This window comes from Podarcis gaigeae (genome assembly GCF_964106915.1).
Source record: "Podarcis gaigeae genome assembly, chromosome: 9".
Taxonomy (NCBI): domain Eukaryota; kingdom Metazoa; phylum Chordata; class Lepidosauria; order Squamata; family Lacertidae; genus Podarcis; species Podarcis gaigeae.
Genome location: NC_139685.1, coordinates 64,252,724 through 64,276,807, shown reverse-complemented (window position 1 = coordinate 64,276,807; position 24,084 = coordinate 64,252,724). Strand labels below are relative to the sequence as shown.

The 24,084-nt window shown below is 45.6% G+C and overlaps 1 protein-coding gene across 2 annotated transcripts in view; it reads right to left on the bottom strand.

Annotated features, from left to right (window-relative positions):
* The window catches only part of FAM13A (family with sequence similarity 13 member A), a 146,057-nt gene that overhangs the window by 114,045 nt on the left and 7,928 nt on the right, over positions 1-24,084 (bottom strand). For both annotated transcript variants that reach the window (XM_083756397.1, XM_083756396.1), the window contains 3 exons: positions 18,567-18,747; positions 8,319-8,478; positions 2,606-2,686 (listed from right to left, as the gene is read on the bottom strand). In XM_083756397.1, coding sequence (XP_083612523.1) covers positions 2,606-2,686; positions 8,319-8,478; positions 18,567-18,747 — 422 coding nt within the window. The remainder of the gene's footprint in view (positions 1-2,605; positions 2,687-8,318; positions 8,479-18,566; positions 18,748-24,084) is intronic.

Sequence of the window (24,084 nt, the reverse complement as noted above, 5' to 3'; positions counted from 1 at the left end):
TCAGACCGAGCGGTGGGGGCCGTTCTTCTCCAGCCGGGAAAAGATACGTCTGAATGGAGACCGTGTGCATTCTTCTCGCGGAAGTTGAACAAATCCGAGAGGAACTACACAGTATACGACCGAGAACTGCTCGCCATTCATGAAGCATTCCGGAAATGGCGGCACTTGCTGATTGGGGCGCAGCACAAGGTTCAAGTCCGAACTGACCACAAAAATCTGGAATACTGGAGAACAGCCCGAGTGCTGAACCAGAGACAAGTGCGATGGGCCCAGGAGTTCTCCAAATTCCACTTTGAGATTCGTTACGTGCCCGGCTCCGAGAACGTGAGGGCAGACGCTCTTTCCAGGAAACCTGAGTACTTAGAGGGGGAGGGAGCGCCTGAGGCAAGGCATGTAATCCCTGAAGACCGCTGGGTGTGTGGGGCGGCATTGGTGGGGCAGAGGGAACTGATAGAGGGTACTGAGAACGATGAATACGCCCAAGAGAAACTCAGAGAGCTCAGGAGGACAGAGGAGAATACAGGGGGGTTTGAAGAAAAGAACGGGGCATTGTATTACAAAGGGGCACTGTACATACCCGATGGGGAACTGAGGGGCAGAGTACTCAAGCAGTTGCATGACAGCCCCACAGCGGGACATTTTGGACAGCACAAAACCATGTGGTTGGTTACCAGGGAGTTTTGGTGGCCCAAGGTGAGGGAGGACGTACGGGAATATGTCAGGGGTTGCGACAGGTGCCAGCGAGCGAAAGGAGAGAGGGTGGCGCCAGCGGGGCTATTACAACCCTTACCCACGCCAGAAAGGCCATGGGAGGCAGTATCCATAGATTTTATGACGGACCTGCCAAAATCCAAAGGCAAAACAGCTGTCATGGTGGTGGTAGATCTATTAACCAAGATGTGTCATTTTATAGCTTGTTCACATGCGGTCACAGCGGAGGAAACCGCCAAGTTGTTTGTAGAACATATTTTTAGGTTGCATGGCGCCCCCTTGAGGGTTTTGAGCGACAGAGGGAAACAATTTACTTCCAGGTTCTGGAGGAAACTTATGAGCTTACTGCACGTAGAACTCAATTTCTCAACTGCCCGGCACCCAGAAACAAATGGGCAAGCGGAAAGGGCAAACGGGATTTTACAACAATACCTGAGGTGTTATGTAAAAGACAGAGAAAATGATTGGGTGGATAAGTTACCTCTAGCAGAATTTGCCTACAACAACGCGGAGAACGTGTCCACAGGGATGAGTCCCTTTCTGGCAAATTATGGGTGTCACCCCCGGGCATTCCCAGGAGAGGGAGGGGAGAGGTGGAGCGTGCCGGCGGCGGAATATTTTTTTGAAGAGATGGAAGCGATCCACCGTCAGCTTCAACTTAACTTAGAGAAAGCCAAGGAAGAATATAAGAAGCAAGCAGACAGAAATAGGAGGGAAGGTGAAACTATAAGGGTGGGAGACCGGGTGTGGTTATCCACCCAAGGACTACCGTTCAAGGGCGGGAGTAAGAAATTGAGACCCAAAAGATTGGGACCCTTTGAGGTCATACAGCAGGTCAACCCAGTAGCATTCAAACTCAGGCTGCCCAGTCACATGAAATTACACCCAGTATTTCACAGGTCATTACTGTCGCCGTACCGAGAGGGACGTGAGTGGGGGGAGCGTGAGAGAGAGGCCACCCAAACGCCCGTGATAGAAGAGAGAGAGCGCGACATGAACGTGGCACGAATCATTGATTCCAGGTGGAAGGGGAATCAGGTGGAATATCTGGTAGAATGGGAGGGGGAAGTAGAGTCGGAAAACACTTGGGTACCAGCAGAGGTAGTCAATGACGAGGTCTTAATAGAAACATTTCATCAGCGTTTCCCAAGAAAACCGCAACCCGTGGCACGATTTAGAAGGGAACACTTTGGGACCACCGATGAGGAAGGAGAGTTTGAAGGGTTCCCAGAGTCAGGGGTGGGTGAGGAAGCCGACTCCGACGAAGAAGAGGAAGACGGGGAGAGAGACGGTACGCCGTGGCTAGAAGTGTTTGAATCCTCGGACGACGAGGAGAGTTCCTTCAGGGGCTTTCCGCCCTCACCGCCAGTGGGAGAGGAGGCGGGAGGGGGTGAAGGGGGCCCTGGGGGGGAGGTGGATGTCAGGGAACTGCCATCGGAGGGACAGGTGGTGGACAGGCTCCAGGAGAATAGGAGAGAATCTGCAGCAGAGGAAGGAACCAGCAGGGGGAGTGCAGGAGTCACAGCGGAGGGGAGGCTCTGGGATACTTCTAGTGAGAATAGCGAAGAGGTAACAAGACCCCCATTAGGAACTCCCACCCTTCGCCGGAAACTGTCACGCAGAGAGTCACGAAGGCGCATGTCCGTCAAACAGCTTTTATGTTGGCGTAAATTCCGTAGACGCCCACTGTCAGATTCTACCAGCGACTGACGGAGTCATGCTTTGGGGGCTCCGTTAGTGCCTCGGTTTGGATGACCAGCCAAACCCCAGAGGGATCAAGCTTTTACGCACAAGCAGCTCACTATCCCATCACACAAGTGTAAAGAAGAAATGCAGTTCAAAACAAATGCAGCAGTAGGAAAGTATGATGGCGAACACACCAATTTTTCTGTACCTTGTGCCTTGGACTCACCTTTGGCAGTTCTCTGTCAACACTTGTCCGAATGAGTGACGGTGTCTGCTTGCAGCCAGCCTCCTAGAATGAGACATTACACGCAGTTAACAAAAAAAGAGGGGTGTCAGTGGGGGGGAGTGTGAAATTAGGAACGCCATGCTATTTCTAAGCATGACTTTGTTCATACAATCTGAAAAACAACTTTGTTTTGTATCACATGTTTTGAATCTAAGTGCTTACATCTTCTCTTTTATGTTATCATTTTTTAAAAAATAAATAAACCTGGATTTGCTAAAAGTGCAAGCATACCAAAAGTGGGGATGGGGCTAAAAAATCAAAAAGGGTACTGCTCTATCCTTTCTGCCTTGGTTCAGACCACACCTGGAGTACTGTGTCCAGTTCTGGGCACCACAGTTTAAGAAGGACGTGGACAAGCTGGAACGTGCGCTGAGGAGGGCAACCAAGATGACCAAGGGTCTAGAAACCAAGCCTTATGAGGAATGACTGAGGGAGTTGGGTATGTTTAGCCATCTTCAAATATCTGTCAAATGGAGGCCTTTTTTCTCCTGCTCTGGAGGCTAGGGCCTGAACCATGGGTTCAAGTTACAAGAAAGGAGATTCTGACTAAACATCAGGAAGAACTTTCAGACAGCAAGAGCTGTTTGACAGTGGAACAGACTCCCATGAGAAGTGGTGGACTCTCCTTCCTTGGAGGTTTTTAAGTAGAGGTGGGATGGCCATCTATTCTGGATGCCTTAGTTGAGAATCCTGTATTGGACCAGATGACCCTTGAGGTCCCTTCCAACTCTCCAATTCTATGATTCCATGGAAGGGCAAAAGTACAAAGATACAGCGCAGGTCCAAAGTGATAATTACCTCATCCAAAGATTCCCTTTGCAAATAATAAAGATTTATGAAAGTATTCTCAAGTTGTGAACTCCATAATTTTTGAGACTTTGGTTTCTATATAGTCTTAAAAGAGTCAGATATTTGCACATACTGTTGACACTGAGTGATCGTGTACCTCAATAGTTGTATGAGAAATAAAATCATGCCATTACATTGAAAAAACAGCCATTCGAGCTCTACTTTTAATTTATGAGATATCTTCCATAGATTGTCGCACCACGTTGCTGGGAGCGAAGTTATGAAGCTAAGAGCTCAAAGGACTGAAAAACAAAAACACATAAGCAGAGCCAAACCAAGGTTTGTTTTCTATACAGTGGTACCTAGGGTTAAGAACGTAATTCGTTCTGGAGGTCTGTTCTTAACCTGAAGCACCACTTTAGCTAATGGGGCCTCCTGCTGCTGTTGCACTGCCGCTGCACAATTTCTGTTCTCATCCTGAAGCAAAGTTCTTAACCCGAGGTAATATTTTTGGATTAGTGGAGTCCGTAACCTGAAGCGTATGTAACCTGAAGCCTATGTAACCCGAGGTACCACTGTACATGTAGAAGCTCAGGCTACAGTGGAACCTCAGTTGTTGAATGCTTCGGAAGTCGAACGTTTTGGTTTTTGAACACCGACAACCCGGAACTGAATGCTTCCGTTTTCGAACGCACCTCAGAAGTTGAACGCCTTCTGAAGCGCATTTTTCCAACGGATTTTGCTAACAGGCAATTGCGCTTCGGTTGTCTAATGTTTTGGAAGTCAAACAGTCTTCCGGAACAGATTACATTCAACAACTGAGGTTCCACTGTATAGTTCTAACCTATGGTTAAGTCTTAGCCACTTCACAGCTTGGGCAGCTTGTTAGAACTGAGCAGGAGTATCAAAGTAAACTCTGTTGACTCATACAGACAGAGAAAGATATTAAGCACTTGTTGTGGGAAGGGCTATTTAAAGATTCGTCATCCTTTGGAAGAGATGCCCAAGCAATGACTCTGGTTGACTCATGCACAATAGATGTGGCAGACGATTCCGCCCCTTCCCTGGCGGCTAAAGGATATCAAAGGTAAAGGACGAAGACGTTGGTAAACTTTCACCTGCAAGGGATTGGACAGCTCTCCCCATCACTCCTTATTTAACAATGTTTTGTTGTCTTATCCTATTTCCACCCCAGTGATCCCTTGGTAAAAATACCCATCTGCTCCATGAAGTATAAACAGATATAGGCCCTATGGGAAGAAAATGTTCTTTTGGAGAGGAAACAGTAATCAAGGAAAACAATTAAGATTTTGTTGGCAGAGCCTTCACATGCTTTTCCTCCAAGTATACTGGCCACATTTATGGCTTTACTGCTGGCATGAACTCTGGTATAGCAGAGGATAATTACTTTACATTGACAGTGCAACAGCAGAGGTGCTTGACACAAAGAGTGGATCACAGGATCACAGAGTTAAGGAAGTTACCCTAGAGATCATGCAGTTCAATTCCCTGCTCAGTTGTCAGGGCTGGAGCCAGACGCAGGTCAGCACGCAAGAAGCAGAGTTTGTTGGTGTGGTTAACCCTTTGTTCAAGGAAACGGCAACACTTCCCAGCAGGCCTTGCCCCTATAGGTAAAAAAGGTAAAGGACCCCTGGACAGTTAAGTCCAGTCAAAGGCGACTATGTGGTTGCGGCACTCATCTTGCTTTCAGGCCAAGAGAGCCAGCGTTTGTCCGCTTTCCTGGTCATGTAGCCAGCATGACTAAACCACATCTGGCACAACAGGACACCGTGACGAGTGCCAGAGTGCACAGAAACGCCGTTTACCTTCCCGCCACAGTGGTACCTATTTATCTACTTGCACTGGTATGCTCTCGTACTGCTAGGTTGGCAGGAGCTGGGACAGAGCAATGGGAGCTCACCCCATTGCGGGGATTTGAACTGCCGACCTTCTGATTGGCAAGCCCAAGATACTCAGTGGTTTAGACCACAGTGCCACCCATGTCCCTATAGGGACACCCCCATACAGCAGTTGCCAGGCCTGAGGGTTTCCCCTCCCTCTGCACTGCTCTAAGACTCCACCTCTGGATGTTGCCCAAGCAGTCTCAAACTACATCTGTGCACCTTTGAATGTGCGTTCTTCAGAGAACGGGGCTAGGGGAGTTTGTTGCAGCAGGAGAGGGAGACGCCCGGAATTTTTAAGCAGTCTCTTGACTCCTCCTCCTCTGCATCAGACTCTGAGTCTGAACTGCTCCTTTCCACCGGCTCTTCCCGCTCACTAAACCCTGTTGTCCCTTCAGTATCAAGCCCCTTCTCCCTCTGTCCTCTCCTCAGTGTCCCACCACCAATCGCCTGGCTCTGAGACTTCCTCCTCTGGGGTTTGTTCCCCGGCTGGTGCTTGCCACCATTCCTCTTCATCCAGCCAGTCCCCGACACCAGTGCAAAATTTGCAGTGGAGGCCTGTCTGGCAGATGTTGATCCAACCTCTGCTTAAATGCTTCCAGAGGAGAGGCCACCATCCCCCCCCCCGGCAGTCTGTTCAACTGCTGAACACTTAGAGGAGCATCTCCAAATGCAGGGATGAGGCACCTGTGAGACTCCAGCTCCCCTCACCCCAAGCCAGCATGGCCAGCAGTCATAGATGATAGGGGAGAAGACCACAGGTCCCCCATTTCTCTCAAAACGTTTCAGCTCAGTATGAATGTTACAGAGTTTCGTTCAGAAATAAGCAGTCAGTAAGTATTAGCATTTTGCTGGATTAGCACCACACCCAAGCCAGTATTTAAAAGGTAAAGGGACCCCTGACCGTTAGGCCCACTCGCGGATGACTCTGGGGTTGCGGCGCTCATCTCGTTTTATTGGCCAAAGGAGTCGGCGTACAACTTCCGGGTCATGTGGCCAGCATGACTAAGTCGCTTCTGGCAAACCAGAGCAGCGCACGGAAACGCCGTTTACCTTCCCGCCAGAGCAGTACCTATTTATCTACTTGCACTTTGACGTGCTTTTGAACTGCTACATGGGCAGGAGATGACCGTACAACGGGAGCTTACCCCGTTGCGGGGATTCGAACCACCGACCTTCCGATCAGCAAGCCCTAGGCTCTGTGGTTTAGACCACAGTGCCACCCACGTCCCTAAGCCAGTATTTAGAGAGTGTTAAAGGAGAAAAGGAATTTAACATTGTATGAAAATCTTAAGATGCCTAAAGCGAAAGGCTTTGAGAGTCTTGCAAGCTCAAGGAGGAGACGCAGAGTTCCAGGGGTTGTGAGTTGGGATGGCAAAGGTCACAGAAGCGGTAATCTTCTCCTATCGGGTTTTCCTGGTTAACGGGGCTGGGGCTTGCTGCCAAAGGACAGCATTACGTTACAGGATGTAATGACAGCTGGCAGCAAAAGGTCTAAACAGTATGTCTCGAAGGATTGGAAGAGAACAGGTATGATGAAAATTTAACAGGATCCATTATACACACTCTGGCTTTGGCGTTCTCAACAGACAACTGAAGCATATTAAAATCAAAACTACACTATTAAAACTGGGGGTGGAGAAATCTAAACCACATGTCACACTTTGAGCACAACATTCCTTTTCCTAATGGGAAAAAACCTACCACGGGACACCACTATCTTTTACCTCCAGGCTGCTTTCCTGCTCAGAATTTCACACTTGTTTGCTTTTCTTCCCACAGAGGGGGAAACTATACAGAGACTATACTGAGGGGAGAGACTCCATCAGGCAAAGCCTCTTTCCACCTGTCTTGCTCTACCCTCGGCTTCTCAATGTGCATTGTATTGTTTTATGTACTGTGGCTTGCAGTTGTTTTATTGATTATAGTTTAGATATTATTGTAACTGTTGAGTGGATTTCTGTTTAACTTTTCTGTGTTGATATTGTTATTTTATACTATTCTAATGATTGTTGAATGTTACTTTTTTGATGGAGGTTGCCTATTTTAAGGTTGTGTTTTATTGTCACATTTTTGTATTGCATTAGATTGTTGTGAGATGCATATTTTCTGTTTCTTCAGCTTGTAAACCGCCTTGAGTATTGTAAGATAGAAAGGCGGTAAACAAATTAAAAATGATGATGATTGGTATTATTTTCTCCTTGCAAGGAGAAAAGAAGGCGGAGCCAAGAGGTGGGTAACGTGAGTGGGTAAATGTCTCTAGCAGGTATGGGGTTGAGGGCCCTTCTCTCCACTGCTCACCCTTCCACTGTTGACCATAGCCTCCCCCATGGCAACATTTGGATGAATCCAAACCACAGTGGAGGCAAGTTACCTGCAGCCTGGACCAAAGTCATGCAAGAAGGAGGTGGGGGGAGGAGAGAACACACCAAGTTCAAATGGTAGCACAAAGTCTGACAAACAGCCTCGCATCACAAGAGAAACTCCTACAGAGCTCATCACAAACTTCACCATGTCACCTGCCAATATACTACCAGTAATTTGATAAGGTAAAGGGACTCCTGACCATTAGGTCCAGTCGTGGCTGACTCTGGGGTTGCGGCGCTCATCTCACTTTATTGGCCAAGGGAGCCGACGTACAGCTTCCGGGTCATGTGGCCAGCATGACTAAGCCGCTTCTGGCAAACCAGAGCAGTGCACGGAAATGCCATTTACCTTCCCGCTGGAGCGGTACCTATTTATCTACTTGCACTTTGACAAGCTTTCGAACTGCTAGGTTGGCAGGAGCAGGGAAGAGCAACGGGAGCTTACCCCGTTGCCGGGATTCGAACCGCCAACCTTCTGATCGGCAAGTCCTAGGCTCTGTGGTTTAACCCACAGTGCCACCCGCATCCCACCCCCAAAAGGAGAGGGGGATGCAAACCAATCTTAATACAGGCACTCACTTTCACTAGTATAATTTTTGCCAGATCTTCACATGGGTGTTTTTCGTTCTCCTTTTGCGGGTGTTCCCATTCAAACAAGGTGGTGTAGTTCTCCAGCATCTGGGCCATGATTTTGTTGCAGATTTCCTGCTCCTTCATCCCTTCAAATCCAGAAGACACGCTGCAAAAACACGAAACAAGGTTGGGGACATTGTAAACAAATGTGACGTGTCAAACGGCTTGTAATGAGATAGCTGAATGCCAGCCAAATTGGGCACCAGGAAGAACATCGCCATGGGGTAGTCGTGGTGAACTTGTGGCTATCCAGGGGTTATTGAACGACAACCCCCACCAGCCCCAGCCAGCATGGCAAATGGCCAGGGACGTGCCAGCTGTAGTCTGGCAAAATCTGGACCGTCACAATAAGGGCTGGTCTGATGTAACTTCTTGAACCTAGTATGAAAGGAGAGAGAGAGAGACAGGAGGTTCAGGGAGATTTTGAGACACAGCCCAAACACGATGGGTTAGATCAGTGTTTCTCAACCTGTGGGTCCTCAGATGTTGTTGGACTACAACTCCCATCATTACTAGCCAGCATGACCAGTGGTCAGGGATGATGGATGTTGTAGTCCAACAACATCTGAGGACCCACAGGTTGAGAATCGCTGAAGCTGCACCAAGCTGCTGCCAGACTCCAACTCCAACCATCCTTGCCCATTGGCTGGGCCTGCTGGAAGTTGTCCCTCAATAACATCTGGAGGGCACCAAACTGGGGAAGGCAAGGTTAGATCTTATTTTACACTTTATTTTGTAAATATTGCATACAAACTGGGTTGGATTCAGAAGCAGCCCCTAAGCAAGAGACTCCCATCGGCTGAAAAATAGAGGCATTCCCCCCCCCCCTGATTTCCCCTGTTCTCTGCAGTTCCCAGCTGGAGTCCTACAACATAGAACCATACGTAGAGTGGGAAGGGTCTAAAGCAGCCTTTCTCAAACTGTGGGTCCCCAGATGTTGTTGGACTACAACTCCCATCACCCCTAGCTAGCAAGGCCAGAGCTCAGGGATGATGGGAGTTGTAGTCCAAGAACTTCTGGGGACCCACAGGTTGAGAACCGCTGGTCTAGAGCAGTGTTCCCCAACCTTGGGCCTCCAGCTGTTTTTGGACTACAACTCCCATCATCCCTTGCTAGCAAGACCAGTGGTCAAGGATGATGGGAATTATAGTCCAAAAACAGCTGGAGGCCCAAGGTTGGGGAACACTGCTCTAGAGGGCCATCTAGTCCAACCCCCTTCAATGCAGGAATATCAACTAAAGCATCCATGACAGACGGCCATTCGACCTCTGTTTAAAAACCTCGAAGGAATGGATGAAATTTAAAGACTATTTAGCTAAATATGTTAAGATAATTTAAATAGAAACACTTGCATGTACCAGATTGGCTTAGGATTTAAATATGTGATGTTATAGAATAATTTATCTAAAGTTAAAATGAAAAGCAAGGAAGATGTTAATTGATTAAGTGAATTTTATGAGAAATGAGTTTTGGAAAACTGTTACAATGATATACATAGAAACTCAGCTAGGGGGATTCGAGGAAGTCACCAAAAAATGTTGACAAAAGTGGAATTATTACAGTTAGGATTTATGTTTTGTTTGTTTTTTGATGTTTGTTATAAAATTTGGAAAATCAATTAAAAAAAAATGGGTGGGGGCAAAAAACCTTGAAGGAAGGAGAGTCCACCACATTCCGAGGGAGTCTTCTCCACTGTCAAACAGCTCTTACTTTAAGAAAGTTCTTCCTGGTGTTTTGTCAGAATCTCTTTTCTTGTCACTTGAATTCAATGATTTGAATCCTACCCTCCAGAGCAGGAGAAAACAAGCTTGCTCCATCCTCCATGTGACACCCCTTTAGATATTTGAAGATGGCTATCATCTCTCCTCTTGGTCTCCTCTTTTCCAGGTTATAGACCTGCAGGCTCTTCCTCCCTGCCCTACACAATGGTCTTCTAGAACCTTCCTCGCCTCAACCTTAACTGGTCATCGTTCTCCAAGAACTGCAACTGATCCAAATGGGACAGGATAGCCCAGAAGAGGCCTTGTTAGTGCTGTGCTACAATTCTCCAAAGCTTGAGAAATGATGCTTCAATCAGCAATGCATTTTTAAAATGGCTCGGCAAGGCATAAGCGTCTCAGTCCTCATGAGAGCCAATTATTTCCCACCCTTCTAAAAGCCAGTTCTCCAGGGGTATTGTGTGTTTGCCAGCCAAACAGCAGTAATATAGTGGCTAAGTACTTTTGGTAACATAGGAAGAGTGCCAACAGAACAGTAAATAATGCTTGTAAAGAAACAAAAGTATAGAATACCTTAAAAGTCCCTTAGGGATCAGTCTGGAGCTATAATTAGAGAGGAGCGGATCCCTGTCACGTTTAATAATAATAAAAAAATACACTATGGCTGAGCCTTCTATTTACTCTTCAGTGGCATCTTCACAAATATCAAATGAGACAGCTGAATTATGAAGCTGAAGGACATTGCTCTGAACCTGAAACAACAACTTTTCCTCTTCCTCTGTTGTGAATGAAGTGAAGGAATGAGATGAGAAGTGAGCCTAAGGGATGTTCCTGATCTCAGAAGCAAAATCCAGACATTGTGGCAAACTGTAGTTCAGGGAAACTGAACTACGGCTTGTCGTTATGTCCAATTGGACAAACCATAATTGAGAAATGGCTGGCTGAACACATGGTTTGGGGTGAGTTTTCAGAATGCTAGCCTTACGATTTGGTGAGGTTTTAATTGATGCATGAATTTGAATTTGTAGACCTCACCAATTTTTTCCAGCTGGACTTACCCATTTTATCTGCTACCATTTATAATGCTTGTTAATTTGTTACAGGTATAAGTCGCTCATCATCTACACCTGCTGTACGTCACCCTGAAATCTGATCTGATGAGATGGTGCTATAGCAATGTTTACAATAAATGCCTCTACAAATGCTGGGCCGCCACCAACACATTTGAATAAACAGGGCCACCTTAGTTCCATAACATGTTTGCTAACTTTATGCTACAGGGGAAAAAAGTCTCTCAACTCATTTTAGATCACAGCAGATGCAGAGTTGAGCTTTCCCAGCTAAGATCAGCTGCCAGAACCCTTGCTATCTCTTAATCTCGATTTTAAAAATGATTAACCTTTTGTAGTTTTTGACTCCCTGCAGCTCCTGTTGCTTTTAAAAAACCCCATCTGGAACTCATTTGTATTTTCATAACGACCTTTTCTATTACATGACCTTGGACTTCTCTTTAGATTTTATAATGGCCTTGTTATTCTCCTTATCGTTTACCCAGTACTTTGGAAGCTTGATTCAGTCCATTAGACCAAACCATGGCTAAGAAAAATGACACCTGATTTGATTGTGACTGACTGGCAAAGCTGAATCAGAAACCATGGACTGAAGGACTGCAAAATGGATTACGCTAACTATGGTTTCTGTGATATCTGAATGTACAAACCATAGAGAAAGCTGCTGGTCACCTAGACTGCTGAGCAAGACAGAAAAAGAAAACAGATCAGCAGCACTAAGCCATAGTTTGCCTGTGTGTTTGGATCCAGCCATGGTATGGATTCTCAACTATGGTTGGTGCAATGTCTGAATTGGGTTGAAAAGATTCAGAGCACCATACTACACATATATTCTCATAAGTAAGTACCACGGAATTTAATTGGGATTACTCCTAGGTAAATGTGTACAGGATTACAGCATTAAATTGAGTTTCCTTGAGTTCTATCTCAGGAAGTAACAGGAGTGAGTCAGAGACTAATCAGATAATTTAGGTGTATGGGGGATGGGAGAATGGTACTAGCCCAGCCTGACTCCCTTCTCCCTTGCCTGATGCCATGCTGAAAACTGATTTTACAAACTTCCTTTGTTTGCAGACATCACTTGAAAAAATGTCCAAACCCACTGGGCGGGGGGCATGGGATTGGTTCCATGGTCCTTTGATTCCCAGCCCATCTGTTCAATTACATTTTCCAACCAGATTCTGTCTAGCAATCCTCTTCCAATGACTTAGAGGTTTCTTGCTATCTGCATACTTTATCCCTTTCAGCTTATTAGTGAACAGAACTAACCTGAAACCTAATCTCCAACAGACTTAATTGACAGTCTGAGGATTTCCTTGGTCACAACTGCAATTTCCCTAATTAGCTCTATTTCAGTGATAATTTGCACCTCATTGAGATAAGGAGCGGTTGCTTCTGGTAGGTGCTCAAGTAGAAAAATGCACCTACCCTACTTGGCCCTTTGATTCAAAAACAGGGAGAAGGCAGGGGGTCTCACCGACTTTTAAATATTTGGCAGTCTTATTTATTTCCAAATTTTATATCCTGTTATACCTTGTCCATCAGTACCTTATCATCGGTAAAGACAAGCAAGATCAATAAAAACAAAAAAGTGGGAGGAAGAGGCAAAACAAATTAAAGAAATCCAGGAAACTAATGAACAAGAGAAGCAAAATCTAACCATAGAAACAACATCGGCTCCGCTTTAAGCACTTCTCTAAAAAATAAAAGAAAGCAAGGTTTTTCCTCCCATCCTGAAGTATCTGTGTCTGGTGGGTTTCCCTAAGCAATGACAACTATTTCACAATGCTGGCACCACAACTGAAAAGGCCCTTCTTCTAGTAGACATGTGCCAGACCTCACAGGGTGGAAGAACTTGGAGCAGTGTCTCCAATGCTGAATGGAGTGTGTGGGGAGGCACTTTCCATTGTACTATTTTCACTCACTGAAGCATCTCCTTCTAACAAGTGGGAGATGGCTACTGCTTACAAGTTTCCTGCAGGCATCTGATGGGGCACCAAGAAAACAAAATGGTGGACCAGATACCCCTCTGGTCTGATCCAGCAGGGCTCCTCTTGTGTTCTGACATCACTTCTGATGAAAATAGGTACACTTGCTTTGGCTGCAACAGTTCTTTGTGAGTGAAAGAAAAGGGGAAGAGTTCGCTAGCTGGATAAGATTAAAAATATTTACTCCCACGTAGGTCCCAATGAAATTTATTATTTAATAAATGTCTGTACCACCTTCCAGAAATAAAATTCTTCCCCAAGGCCTTTCACACAAAATACCATTAATAAAATACAATAGGTGACTGGGGGGAAATCTTCTCAGTAAAGCAACCGCGTATTATTAAAACTAGTCTTCCAGCATAAAAAATTACAGCATAATATATTCTTCCAAGACCACGTCGCATTCTCAGATTCTCTGTCACAACTAGAAGCCAAGGCCCAAGGGAATCTGTGGCCCTTCAAATATTAACAGACTACAAATCCCATCAACACACTGGCGGGGCCTGATGGGAGTTGAAGTCCAACAGATTCTGGGAACCCAGAGAGTTCTCTACACCTGCTGTACAATTTTCAATGCCCGTTTGAAAATATCCAGGAGTGGGAGTGAGGTGGGGTGTTACTGCTGAGTAAACAGGTTTCAGTTTTGCACTGAGAGTTGTTCTCCATCTTTTACATTATCAACCACTGGGGCAGGTAGTTTCCCCCCTACTATGTGTGAACTCTTGTCAATGGCCAGCAAACTAATGAAACTCTTTCACACTCTAGGCAAGTTGTACGGTTGGGTAAGCCACCACTTTGCAAAAGTGTGCAGGCAGAAAATGCTGCTGTGCCTAGTTAGCAACAAATAGTCTCTAAGGTCCTCAGCTTCACCAAAGGGGACTCTGTTAGAAAAATAGGCAGCATAAATATTACTGATGATAAATGTTACCGATGATGCCCTTGTGAAGTTTATTCTTAGCTCAGCGGTTCACATAATTTTCCAAGAAATGAAAGGCTCTGAAAGAACAGCCTCTTGTTCTTGGTTATATTTCAGATGTGGGAGGGCAGGTGGAGGAAGGAAGAAGCGAACCTCTTTGTGGCTTTCAAATGTCAGGGACAAATTGCTGTTTTGTGAACTCCTGATAACAGTCAAGCTATTCGACATCAGATGAATGGCAGCTGGGCCAACAGCATCTGCATTTAAAATGGACACGAAATGTCGGATTGGCCGTTGTTCTATTTGTGTCGAGGTGACCTAGGCCAGGAGGAGCATGACCGAAAAAGGACATCATTTCAGGAAATGGTCATGGCAACAGATATTTGCAAACCTGAGAGCTGGGCTCAAGGACAGAAAAAGCGTCATGCTGGCACAAAGAACACTGCATTTTTAGCCTTATGTTAAACAGATATCTGAACATGTCAAAATTAGGAGTCCTCCATGTTGCCAGACTCCCACCTCCCATCAGACCTAGCCATTAGGGCTGACAGTCAGGGATGATGGGAGTTCTAGCCTAACATCAGAAGGCTACAGGTTCCTCATTCCTGATGTCAATAAAAACAAGGTGTCTTCTTCCTTGATCTACAAACCTGTGGTTGTGCTACAATGACTGTGCCTTGTTTTCCAGAAAAATGCTAAAGAGGCATTCAGCGTGGCTGGTGTAATTGGCCCTAACTGGCTCTCTGCTGGTCCTTTTCTTATACTCGCTACTTCAACCAATCCCCTTCTTCTGACTAGGTCATGGTCATAAGTAAGAGGTGACCCAATAACAAGATCAACTCTCATTGGCTCCCAATGGCTTTTCAATCAATGCCACAATCCATCCATTTTTATTTTATCCTAACCCTCCTGCAAGGGACGCAGGTGGCGCTGTGGGTTAAACCACAGAGCCTAGCACTTGCCGATCAGAAGGTCGGTGGTTCGAATCCCCACGACAGGGTGAGCTCCTGTTGCTCGGTCCCCTACTCCTGCCCACCCAGCAGTTCGAAAGCACGTCAAAGTGCAAGTAGATAAATAGGTATTGCTCCAGCGGGAAGGTAAACGGCGTTTCCGTGTGCTGCTCTGGTTCTCCAGAAGTGACTTAGTCATGCTGGCCACGTGACCCGGAAGCTGTACGCCGGCTCCCTCGGCCAATAAAGCGAGATGAGCACCGTAACCCCAGAGTCGGCCACGACTGGACCTAATGGTCAGGGGTCCCTTTACCTTTACCTCTCCTGCAAACACCTCAGGATGACACAAATGTTTCTTCTCCTGGGAGGCTAGCCCAGGTTTGTGGCTGGGGCAGGTTTTGAATCCAGCTCTTCCTAGTCAAAGTTCAACACTCTGCATCACACGAGCTCTTTCCCAGTGTAGAAAAGAGCCTGGTGCAAAGTTGAATGAGCAACCTGAAAGAGTGCCTGAAAGGGTTTTATATCACATTACCAATCCCTGAATCACCCAGCCTGACACAAATCTGATTAGAGCAGATCAGCACTGCATTAAAAAAATAAAATAAAGACTTCGAGGAATTTGATTACGTGGAAGTGAAAACACCAGAACGACAAGTGAATCAGGTCCAGTTAACAAGTGATTTTAGGAGCACGGAGTCTCATGCCACTGAAGTCTTGTCGCATCTCACCAGGGAATCAATAAAACCCATTTGCCCAAGCTTAGTTTGGGTTTTTAGATGGACACTAGCTCTTACTGAAGAGTGTGAAGTCGTGAGAAATCTTATAAGCATTTCCCAAGACTAAACCAATCCAATTAATTAATTCACTTTTTAATGATGCAACTGCCTCTCCCCCAGTAGAAGCACCGAAGGCTATTAACAGGAGATGAAGAAAACTTCATGTACCAAACTGGGCACTATTATAAGGTCAAGGTAGCACTTTGTAGTTAAACATTCTCTAGAGCCGTATCTTTAAAAAAAAAAAAGGAAGTGTAACTAAAATCGTTATGCAGGGTTAAGTGGTAGGAGAAGGTAATCAAAACAAGCCTGCAGTTCACCAGCCATTTATCTTGCGCTAGCAGACTTGAAATTAGACTTGTGAAAAAATAGGATTGTCAAGAGCAAGCAGTGGGCGGCAGCCTGTGAGGGCAAAGTGCATACAAACAGGTATACAAACACACATTTCCCCTGGTAACAGTTGTCCGGATGTGAGCTGTTGAAAACAGGTGGAAATATGACTAAGTCAGAAAACACAAGGGTGCCGGGACTGATCAGATCTTCCAATATCCTGTCTTTGGGAATTACTAAATCCTATGTGATTAACTGAAGTTGCAAAACGTCTGCTGCTGGCAGCAATGGAACAACCTTTCCCTAAGGTTCATCAGAAGGGTGAGGCATAAGCAGGTCTTTCATCTGGGATTATTCCACACCATGGAAAATGCCTGAAGTTCTGGTGTTGCAATTGCTTTCTCAAAGAGCTACCAAAACACACACACACACACTTGTAAATCAAATAGCAAACTGCTCCTTAAGAGAAATGGACAACAGGGGTGAGGATCCTGTCGACAGTGCAGACAAGGCGTATATAGGTATGTACACGCATTCATGCTTGCATGGGGCTTGAGGTCAATTCCACAGCTTCATTCTCTGAGTGAGGAAAAGATTCTTCGCAACTCTTGTCTGCAAAAGGTGTGAACATTAGTAGTGCATGCCTATCTCTGTTTAACTCAGCTGTAAGTCCCACTGATATAATGCTTACTCGGGGGTAAGTGTAACAGCCAAACCCTGTGCATGTTTATAGGAATGTTGCCTGACAGCATATTTCTATGCACGCTTACTCAGATGCGAGCCTGATAAGTTCAATTGGATTCACCCCAGATGAAATATATATGGGATTGAAACTCCGGCCCGCTATTCTGTGCTACTTTATGCAATGAAAGTTGGCTAGATTTTTTGGTTGTAAGTTGCTTTGAGTTGCCTTGAGCAAAATAAAGTGGCTAAACAACAACAACAACATCATACTGAAAATGTAAACTCAATCAAGTTTCTTCTCCATCTCACCCAAATGCAACTGTAAAATACAGTGGTACCTTGGTTCTCAAACTTAATCCGTTCCGGAAGTACTTTCCTAAACCAAAGCGTTCCAAAATCAAGGCATGCTTTCTCATAGAAAGCAATGCAAAATGAATTTTCCAGACTTTTAAAAACAACCCCTAAAACTGCAATTTGACATGAATTTTACTATCTAATGAGACCATTGACCCATAAAATGAAAGCAATAAATAATGTGGTTCCACACAGTCAAAACAAAAACAAAAAGAGCCGCAAAAACAAAAACGCAAAATAAATAGCAAAAACAGACAGACCTTTTCGTAACACTCAAAACGGAAGTGTGGCACTCAAAACAGAAGCGTAAAACTCAAAACTGAGCACGTTCGGCTTCTGAAAAAAAGTTCGCAAACCAGAACACTTACTTCCGGGTTTGCAGTGTTTGGGTTCCAAGTTGTTTGAGTACCAAGGCATTTGAGAACCAAGGTACTGCCAACACCCTCCTTGCCTCAGGTTTCTCTGCCTCCATTCTCCTTTTTCATCGTGTTAGAAATACATAGCTGGTGCCTACAAATATCAAAACAAGAGGCTGCCTACAGCACTCTTTGCATATTGCACAAATAAAGTCCATCAGAGATCCTTTCATTGGTGCCCACTGATCAGCGCTCTTGAGATTCCACAGCATCATAAACAAGCCAGTCACAAGAGGCAGGAAAAAAGGCACAAACATCAGCTTACAAAGATCAACAGCAAAAACATCCTCAAAGGGTTGTGGGAGGGCATCCTTGTCTTACATAACAAGTTTTAACATCACAAAAACAGCACGTATTTGGATGACAGGCAAGGGAGGTGGGAAATCAGCAGAGTTTGAAAGATAACAGTAGCTCCCTCGCCAACCTGGTAGTCCAAAACATCTGGTGGGCATCACTGCCATCATCTCCGACTGTGTTGGCTGGGGCTGATGGAAGATGCAGTCCAGAACATCTGGAGAGGACTAGGTTGGGGAAGGGTGTGTTTACAGTATCCTTATTGTTGAGGTGCTCATCTTAAAAGCAAATACTGTAATTTGAATATGGTTCAAAATACAAAAACAACTTATCAATATCACCTGCATTTTGAAATGCACACACCACCAGCTCAATAGGTCACTGTGTGCCAAACCACAGCAGGAGGACCAATGTAACATATGAACCAGTTAGTCAACCACCAGTTTATTAGTCAATGGAAAAAACACCTGCCTGGGTCATCCTAGCCTACGTTGGCTGCTTATCACACTGTGATGATCTGCCACTACAGTTACTTCCAGGTAGACTTAACTGCTTACCCAACACAGTAAATCTGAGTCAGGTACGTCAGGTACAAGGACAAGGAAATGGAGATGTTAGAAATGTCTCCAATGTCTAATTCCGCACCGTGGCTTAATTTTTGCTCCAAACCAGGAGCTTCTTTCAGGCAAGGAACTTACTGGAAACAGTTTGGTCCGAATACTGTGGCGAGGTTGGAAACAGTCATCTTGTTCTCTGAGTGATGATCGGCAACTCTCCTCAGGAATCTGCAGAGGAACTTAAGCAGGGAATAGTGGGGCTCAGGTAGCTGCCTCAGGAGTTCTCTCAAAGTGTTCACATTTGGGCTACAATTCTGGATGTCTGTCAGGAAGGGAAGAAGAAGACAGACAAGGTTATGGGGACACTGTGCTGAAAATCAAATACAAAGCAGCACTAGTAAGGTGGCATTAGACTCAGGGACTGAACAAGCATATTGAGGAAGTACGTTGAGTAAAAGGTATATAAAAAGATATGTCACCACTTTAAAACAGCCATGGCTTTCCCCAAAGAATCCCAGAAAACGTAGTTTTTTAAGGGTGCTTAGAGGAGACTCATTTTCTCCTCCCAGAGCTACAATTCCCTGGCTAGTTTAACAATCAATCCCTCTTCACAGAGAACTCTGGGAATTGCAGCTCTGTGAGGGGAATAGTGGTCTGGAGGTTAATCCTCAAAATACTTGCTTCACCAGGACAAAGCCTGCTCCTCAGCTTCCACACAACTTGACTGGAATCAGCCACCACCTGTCACAACTGCTGGAAGATGGGAATTAAACAATCCCAAGTTGAAAAGATATCTCCTGAAAACAAATTCTATCCTTATCGCGTCTCGTACTAGCTGCGTAACCGGACTGTGGCGTTCCTATATTTAATCTTTGGACGGAGACTAACAGAACCATGCCAACTACAGGAAGCCAATGTAATTTACACTGGGGTAAATTATCCTAGTGTAACCTTTAGCGGATTTCTCTTATCTTTAGACCCAAGCCCACTGCACCTATGGAAGAAATAAGAGACCCTCTGTTTGAGGTGTACTGCTGGGGTTCTCCTCCACCTAAAAGGTAAAAGGTAAAGGATACCTGGACAGTTAAGTCCAGTCAAAGGCGACTATGGGGTTGCAGTGCTCATCTCGCTTTCAGGCCAAGAGAGCCAGCGTTTGCCCACAGACAGCTTTCTGGGTCACGGGGCCAGCATGACTAAACCGCTTCAGGCACAACAGGACACTGTGACGAGTGCCAGAGTGCACGGAAATGCCGTTTGCCTTCCCGCTGCAGCGGTACCTATTTATCGACTTGCACTGGTGTGCTTTCAAACTGCTAGGTTGGCAGGACCTGGGACAGAGCAATGGGAGCTTACTCTGCTGTGGGGATTCGAACCGCTGACCTTCTGATCAGCAAGCCCAAGATGCTCAGTGGTTTAGACTGCAGCGCCACCCACTCCCACCTAGACTCAGAATGTATATATGTGTAAATAAACCGTATATTGCAAAGATGCCAGTCTCCGCTGAGCCTCATTGTCCAAAAGGAAACACAAGACCCTGGTGCCTTGGAATCACGCACCACTCAGAGACTGGGGTGGGGTATAATACTGTATTCCCAAATCAAACAAGCTGGAGAATCTGAGACAGGGACATGTGCCAAAGGGCGACCCGTCCTGACACGGGCCTGTGTCCTGCATGCTACGAGTGCCTATCAGATGACACGGCAGGATGTTCTTTTACGATGTTGCTCGCCTGTGGCTGGAGACTTGTGGCTATCTGGCTCCTGCACACCCTGTTTCACTCACTGAACTGAACAGCTGTGACATGGATATAATATCCTCCCTTTTAAAATAGAAGGGATGTACAAATCAAAACTAACAGGACAGGCCTTTTTACGGGCAGGCAGATACTAGCATTTATGCAAGTTCAACCCCCCAATATGGGACAGGTGCATTGCAGGGGGGGGGGAGAGACTAGATGATCCTCAGGGTTTCTTCCAGCTCTACAAATTCTATGATTCTGATGACAATGTGGAAATGTCAGCTTTTGGCAGGACGATACACTCAACCAGCTTAGAATCATAGAATCATAGCAAGTTGGAAGAGACCACAAAGGCCATCGAGTCCAACCCCCTGCCAAGCATGAAACACCATCAGAGCACTCCTGACATATGGTTGTCAAGCCTCTGCTTAATGACCTCCAAAGAAGGAGACTCCACCACACTCCTTGGCAGCAAATTCCACTGTCGAACAGCTCTTACTGTCAAGAAGTTCTTCCTAATGTTTAGGTGGAATCTTCTTTCTTGAAGTTTGGAACCATTGCTCCGTGTCTGCTTCTCTGGAGCAGCAGAAAACAACCTTTCTCCCTCCTCTATGTGACATCCTTTTATATATTTGAACATGGCTATCATATCACCCCTTAACCTCCTCTTCTCCAGGCTAAACATGCCCAGCTCCCTTAGCCATTCCTCATAAGGCATCGTTTCCAGGCCTTTGACCATTTTGGTTGCCCTCCTCTGGACACGTTCCAGTTTGTCAGCGTCCTTCTTGAACAGTGGTGCCCAGAACTGGACACAGTACTCCAGGTGAGGTCTGACCAGAGCAGAATACAGTGGCACTATTACTTCCCTTGATCTAGATGCTATGCTCCTATTGATGCAGCCCAGAATTGCATTGGCTTTTTTAGTTGCCGCGTCACACTGTTGGCTCATGTCAAGTTTGTGGTCAACCAAGACCTTACAAAGCCCTTACATGCGCATCACACTGAAATCTTAATCAGTGGTGGGGAACATCTGGGTCTTGTGGGGTGGGTCTAACTGAGCCCAGCAGAAGTCCCAGTTTGCCCCACAAGCCAAATGGAGCTGAACGGAACCCCTATTCGTATCAAGCGTCGATCAGGATTTCCAGAGTGCAGCTGATCCAGTTAGGGCTTGCATTTGATGTCAAATTTAAAGGGAGTCAAATGCACGCCCTGCTTGCAGAAGAAGTATCCCTCCATTGTTCCAGCTTGTCCCTTTAAAGCTGCTGTGTTCCCTGCCCCGTATCTGATGTCAGGAGCTATGTCAGGTGTAGGGCAGGTGAGTGTGATTGGGGGAAACCTATTTTAACAAAGGTCCTTTTCATCCCTTGAAAAACCAGCAATACAGTGGTACCTCAGGTTACATACACTTCAGGTTACAGACTCCGCTAACCCAGAAATGGTACCTCAGGATACTATTGCTTCAGGATAACTTTGCTTCAGGATGAGAACAGAAATTGTGCGGCAGCAGCGGGAGGCCCCATTAGCTAAAGTGGTGTCTCAGGTTAAAAACAGTTTCAGGTTAAGAGTGGCCCTCCGGAACAAATTAAGTTCTTAACCCGAGGTACCACTGTATGTTAATCTTGTCCAGGATAAAATACTCTGTAGCCAAAGCATCTGTAATCTTTAGTCAGTTGGCCCCAGAGAAGTCCAATTAAATAAATGTGGCTTTCCAATTTCTTTAAGTGTATCACCCTGGACAATACCATTCTCCTCCAAAACTCAACTCCATCTTCCCAACTGTTACTTGGAAGTTGGGAACATGCTAAGGACTTCATTTATTGAGGTTTCCTCATCTACTGTCTGGAACGTCCCCCCAACAGAGCCTCTAACCACAATTTGCCATCAGATCTGGGTTGGCAGGCTACAATTATCTCCTTGCCTCTTGTGCAAAGAGTTCATCCATGGTGACCAAGATTCAATGGGGAAGTCTCTAAATTAACCATAGTTTTCCAGAATATGTTAGCTCTGGATGATAAAGGAGTTCACACGACCTCCCTGTGCAACTTCCTTTTCACATCTTAGGCACACAAGAGAGCTCAGTGCCGCATCTTTTCATAATGTTTAAAGTTGCTCCAATACCTTCAAACCACCTGATTCTGCAATGTGAGGGAGTTCAGCCAAGCCCTCTAACCTTGTTCCTAAATTACAACTTGTTTTATCTGTAAACAGTGCAGAAACGCATTATTATGCCTTGGCTGAACAGTATTTCCAACACAGGAGCACTGTGTGCTTTGCTGAGTGGTAAGTATCTGGGATCTTTATGGCTACAAACAAGAAATCATTCTTCTTCACAGCTAACCTTGATCTTATCACAACACAAGTTCAAGAGCGTGTGGCAAGCTGTGCTGGAAAAAGGACCCTGCCACCAAAAAACCAAAAACAGCTGACTGGCAAGCCATTTTTAATGCAAAGCTATGCTCAAACGAGGGGCAGATGGGAAACTCTCTAGCATTTTACAAAAAGAGGAGTTTAAATATGTTCTGCGCATTAACCAAGAGGAATACAGCAAAGAGAGAGAAAGTGGAGCGTTTGGCTCAAAAACCACCACCTAGTTCTCATCGAGATGGTAAACCTGTTGCTGGATGGTAGCATGTTAACCCAGGGCTTCCCAAATCTTTTGAGCCCTTTGATGAGCTTATAAAGTTGCCATCAACCCAAATTCTTGGGAACGCAACTGAAACAAAGTCAACACTTCTTAATCAGAGATTACCATTATTTCAAAGCCTTTAAAAAAAAAGTCTTCTCCAAGGCAGCCTACTTTTGTATCTTTGGGGAAGGAAAAGAGGGGCGATAGAACTATTGTTTTGGAATATTAAAGAAATCTTTAGAAAGTGAAGGTCTGCACTGTTACACATTTTGTAAAGCAATGAAGCAGATTCACTGATTCATCTATGTCAGTATTGTGTACACCAGCCTTGCCCCGCCTTGCGCCTGCCAGATGTTGCGGATTACAGTTCCACTAGCTCCAGCTGGCATGGTCAGTCTACACTAATTGGCAGTGGCTCTCCAGATTTCAGATGGAAGTCTTTCCCAGTCTTACCTGGAGATGCCAAGGATCAGACCTGAGACTTTTCTGCATGCAAAGCACTCTTCACCGCTGAGCAACACACCTTTTACAGTGGTACCTCGGGTTAAGAACTTAATTCATTCTGGAGGTCCATTCTTAACCTGAAACTGTTCTTAACCTGAGGTACCACTTTAGCTAATGGGGCCTCCTGCTGCCACTGCGCCGCCACGGAACGATTTCTGTTCTCAAAGTTCTTAACCCGAGGTACTATTTCTGGGTTAGCGGAGTCTGTAACCTGAAGTGTCTGTAACCTGAGGTACCACTGTACTCATTTAGCAAAAATTTGCTTCAGGAGGTGGGGAAAGTACAAGAATTGACCCTCTTGTAATTCAGACTGGCCAAGTGTTCAGAGAATCAAAGCAACCCAACTCAGTCACATAAATTTTATCCACTGACTAGCGCAAGTTGTTTTTGCAGGACATTTTTCTCTTCTTCTGCAACAGTTGTACCTTGGATCCCGAGCGCCTTGCAAGTCGAATGTTTTGGCTCCCGAACACCGCAAACCCGGAAGTGAGTGTTCCAGTTTGTGAACGTGGAACCCGAACGTCCGACGGGGCTTCCGTGGCTTTTGATTGGCTGCAGGAGCTTCCTGCAGCCAATCGGAAGCCACGCCTTGGTTTCTGAACGTTTTGGAAGTCGAATAAATTTCCGGAATGGATTCTGTTCGACTTCCGAGGTACCACTATATGCATGTTGCCATTTCCCATGGCAACTGCCCGATTAAGGGGAAATGATTAAAATAATAACACCAGCACCAATAGCTATAGATCTAGTCAACTCCCCCAGAGATGTATGCTTGATGAAAAGACTGTCAC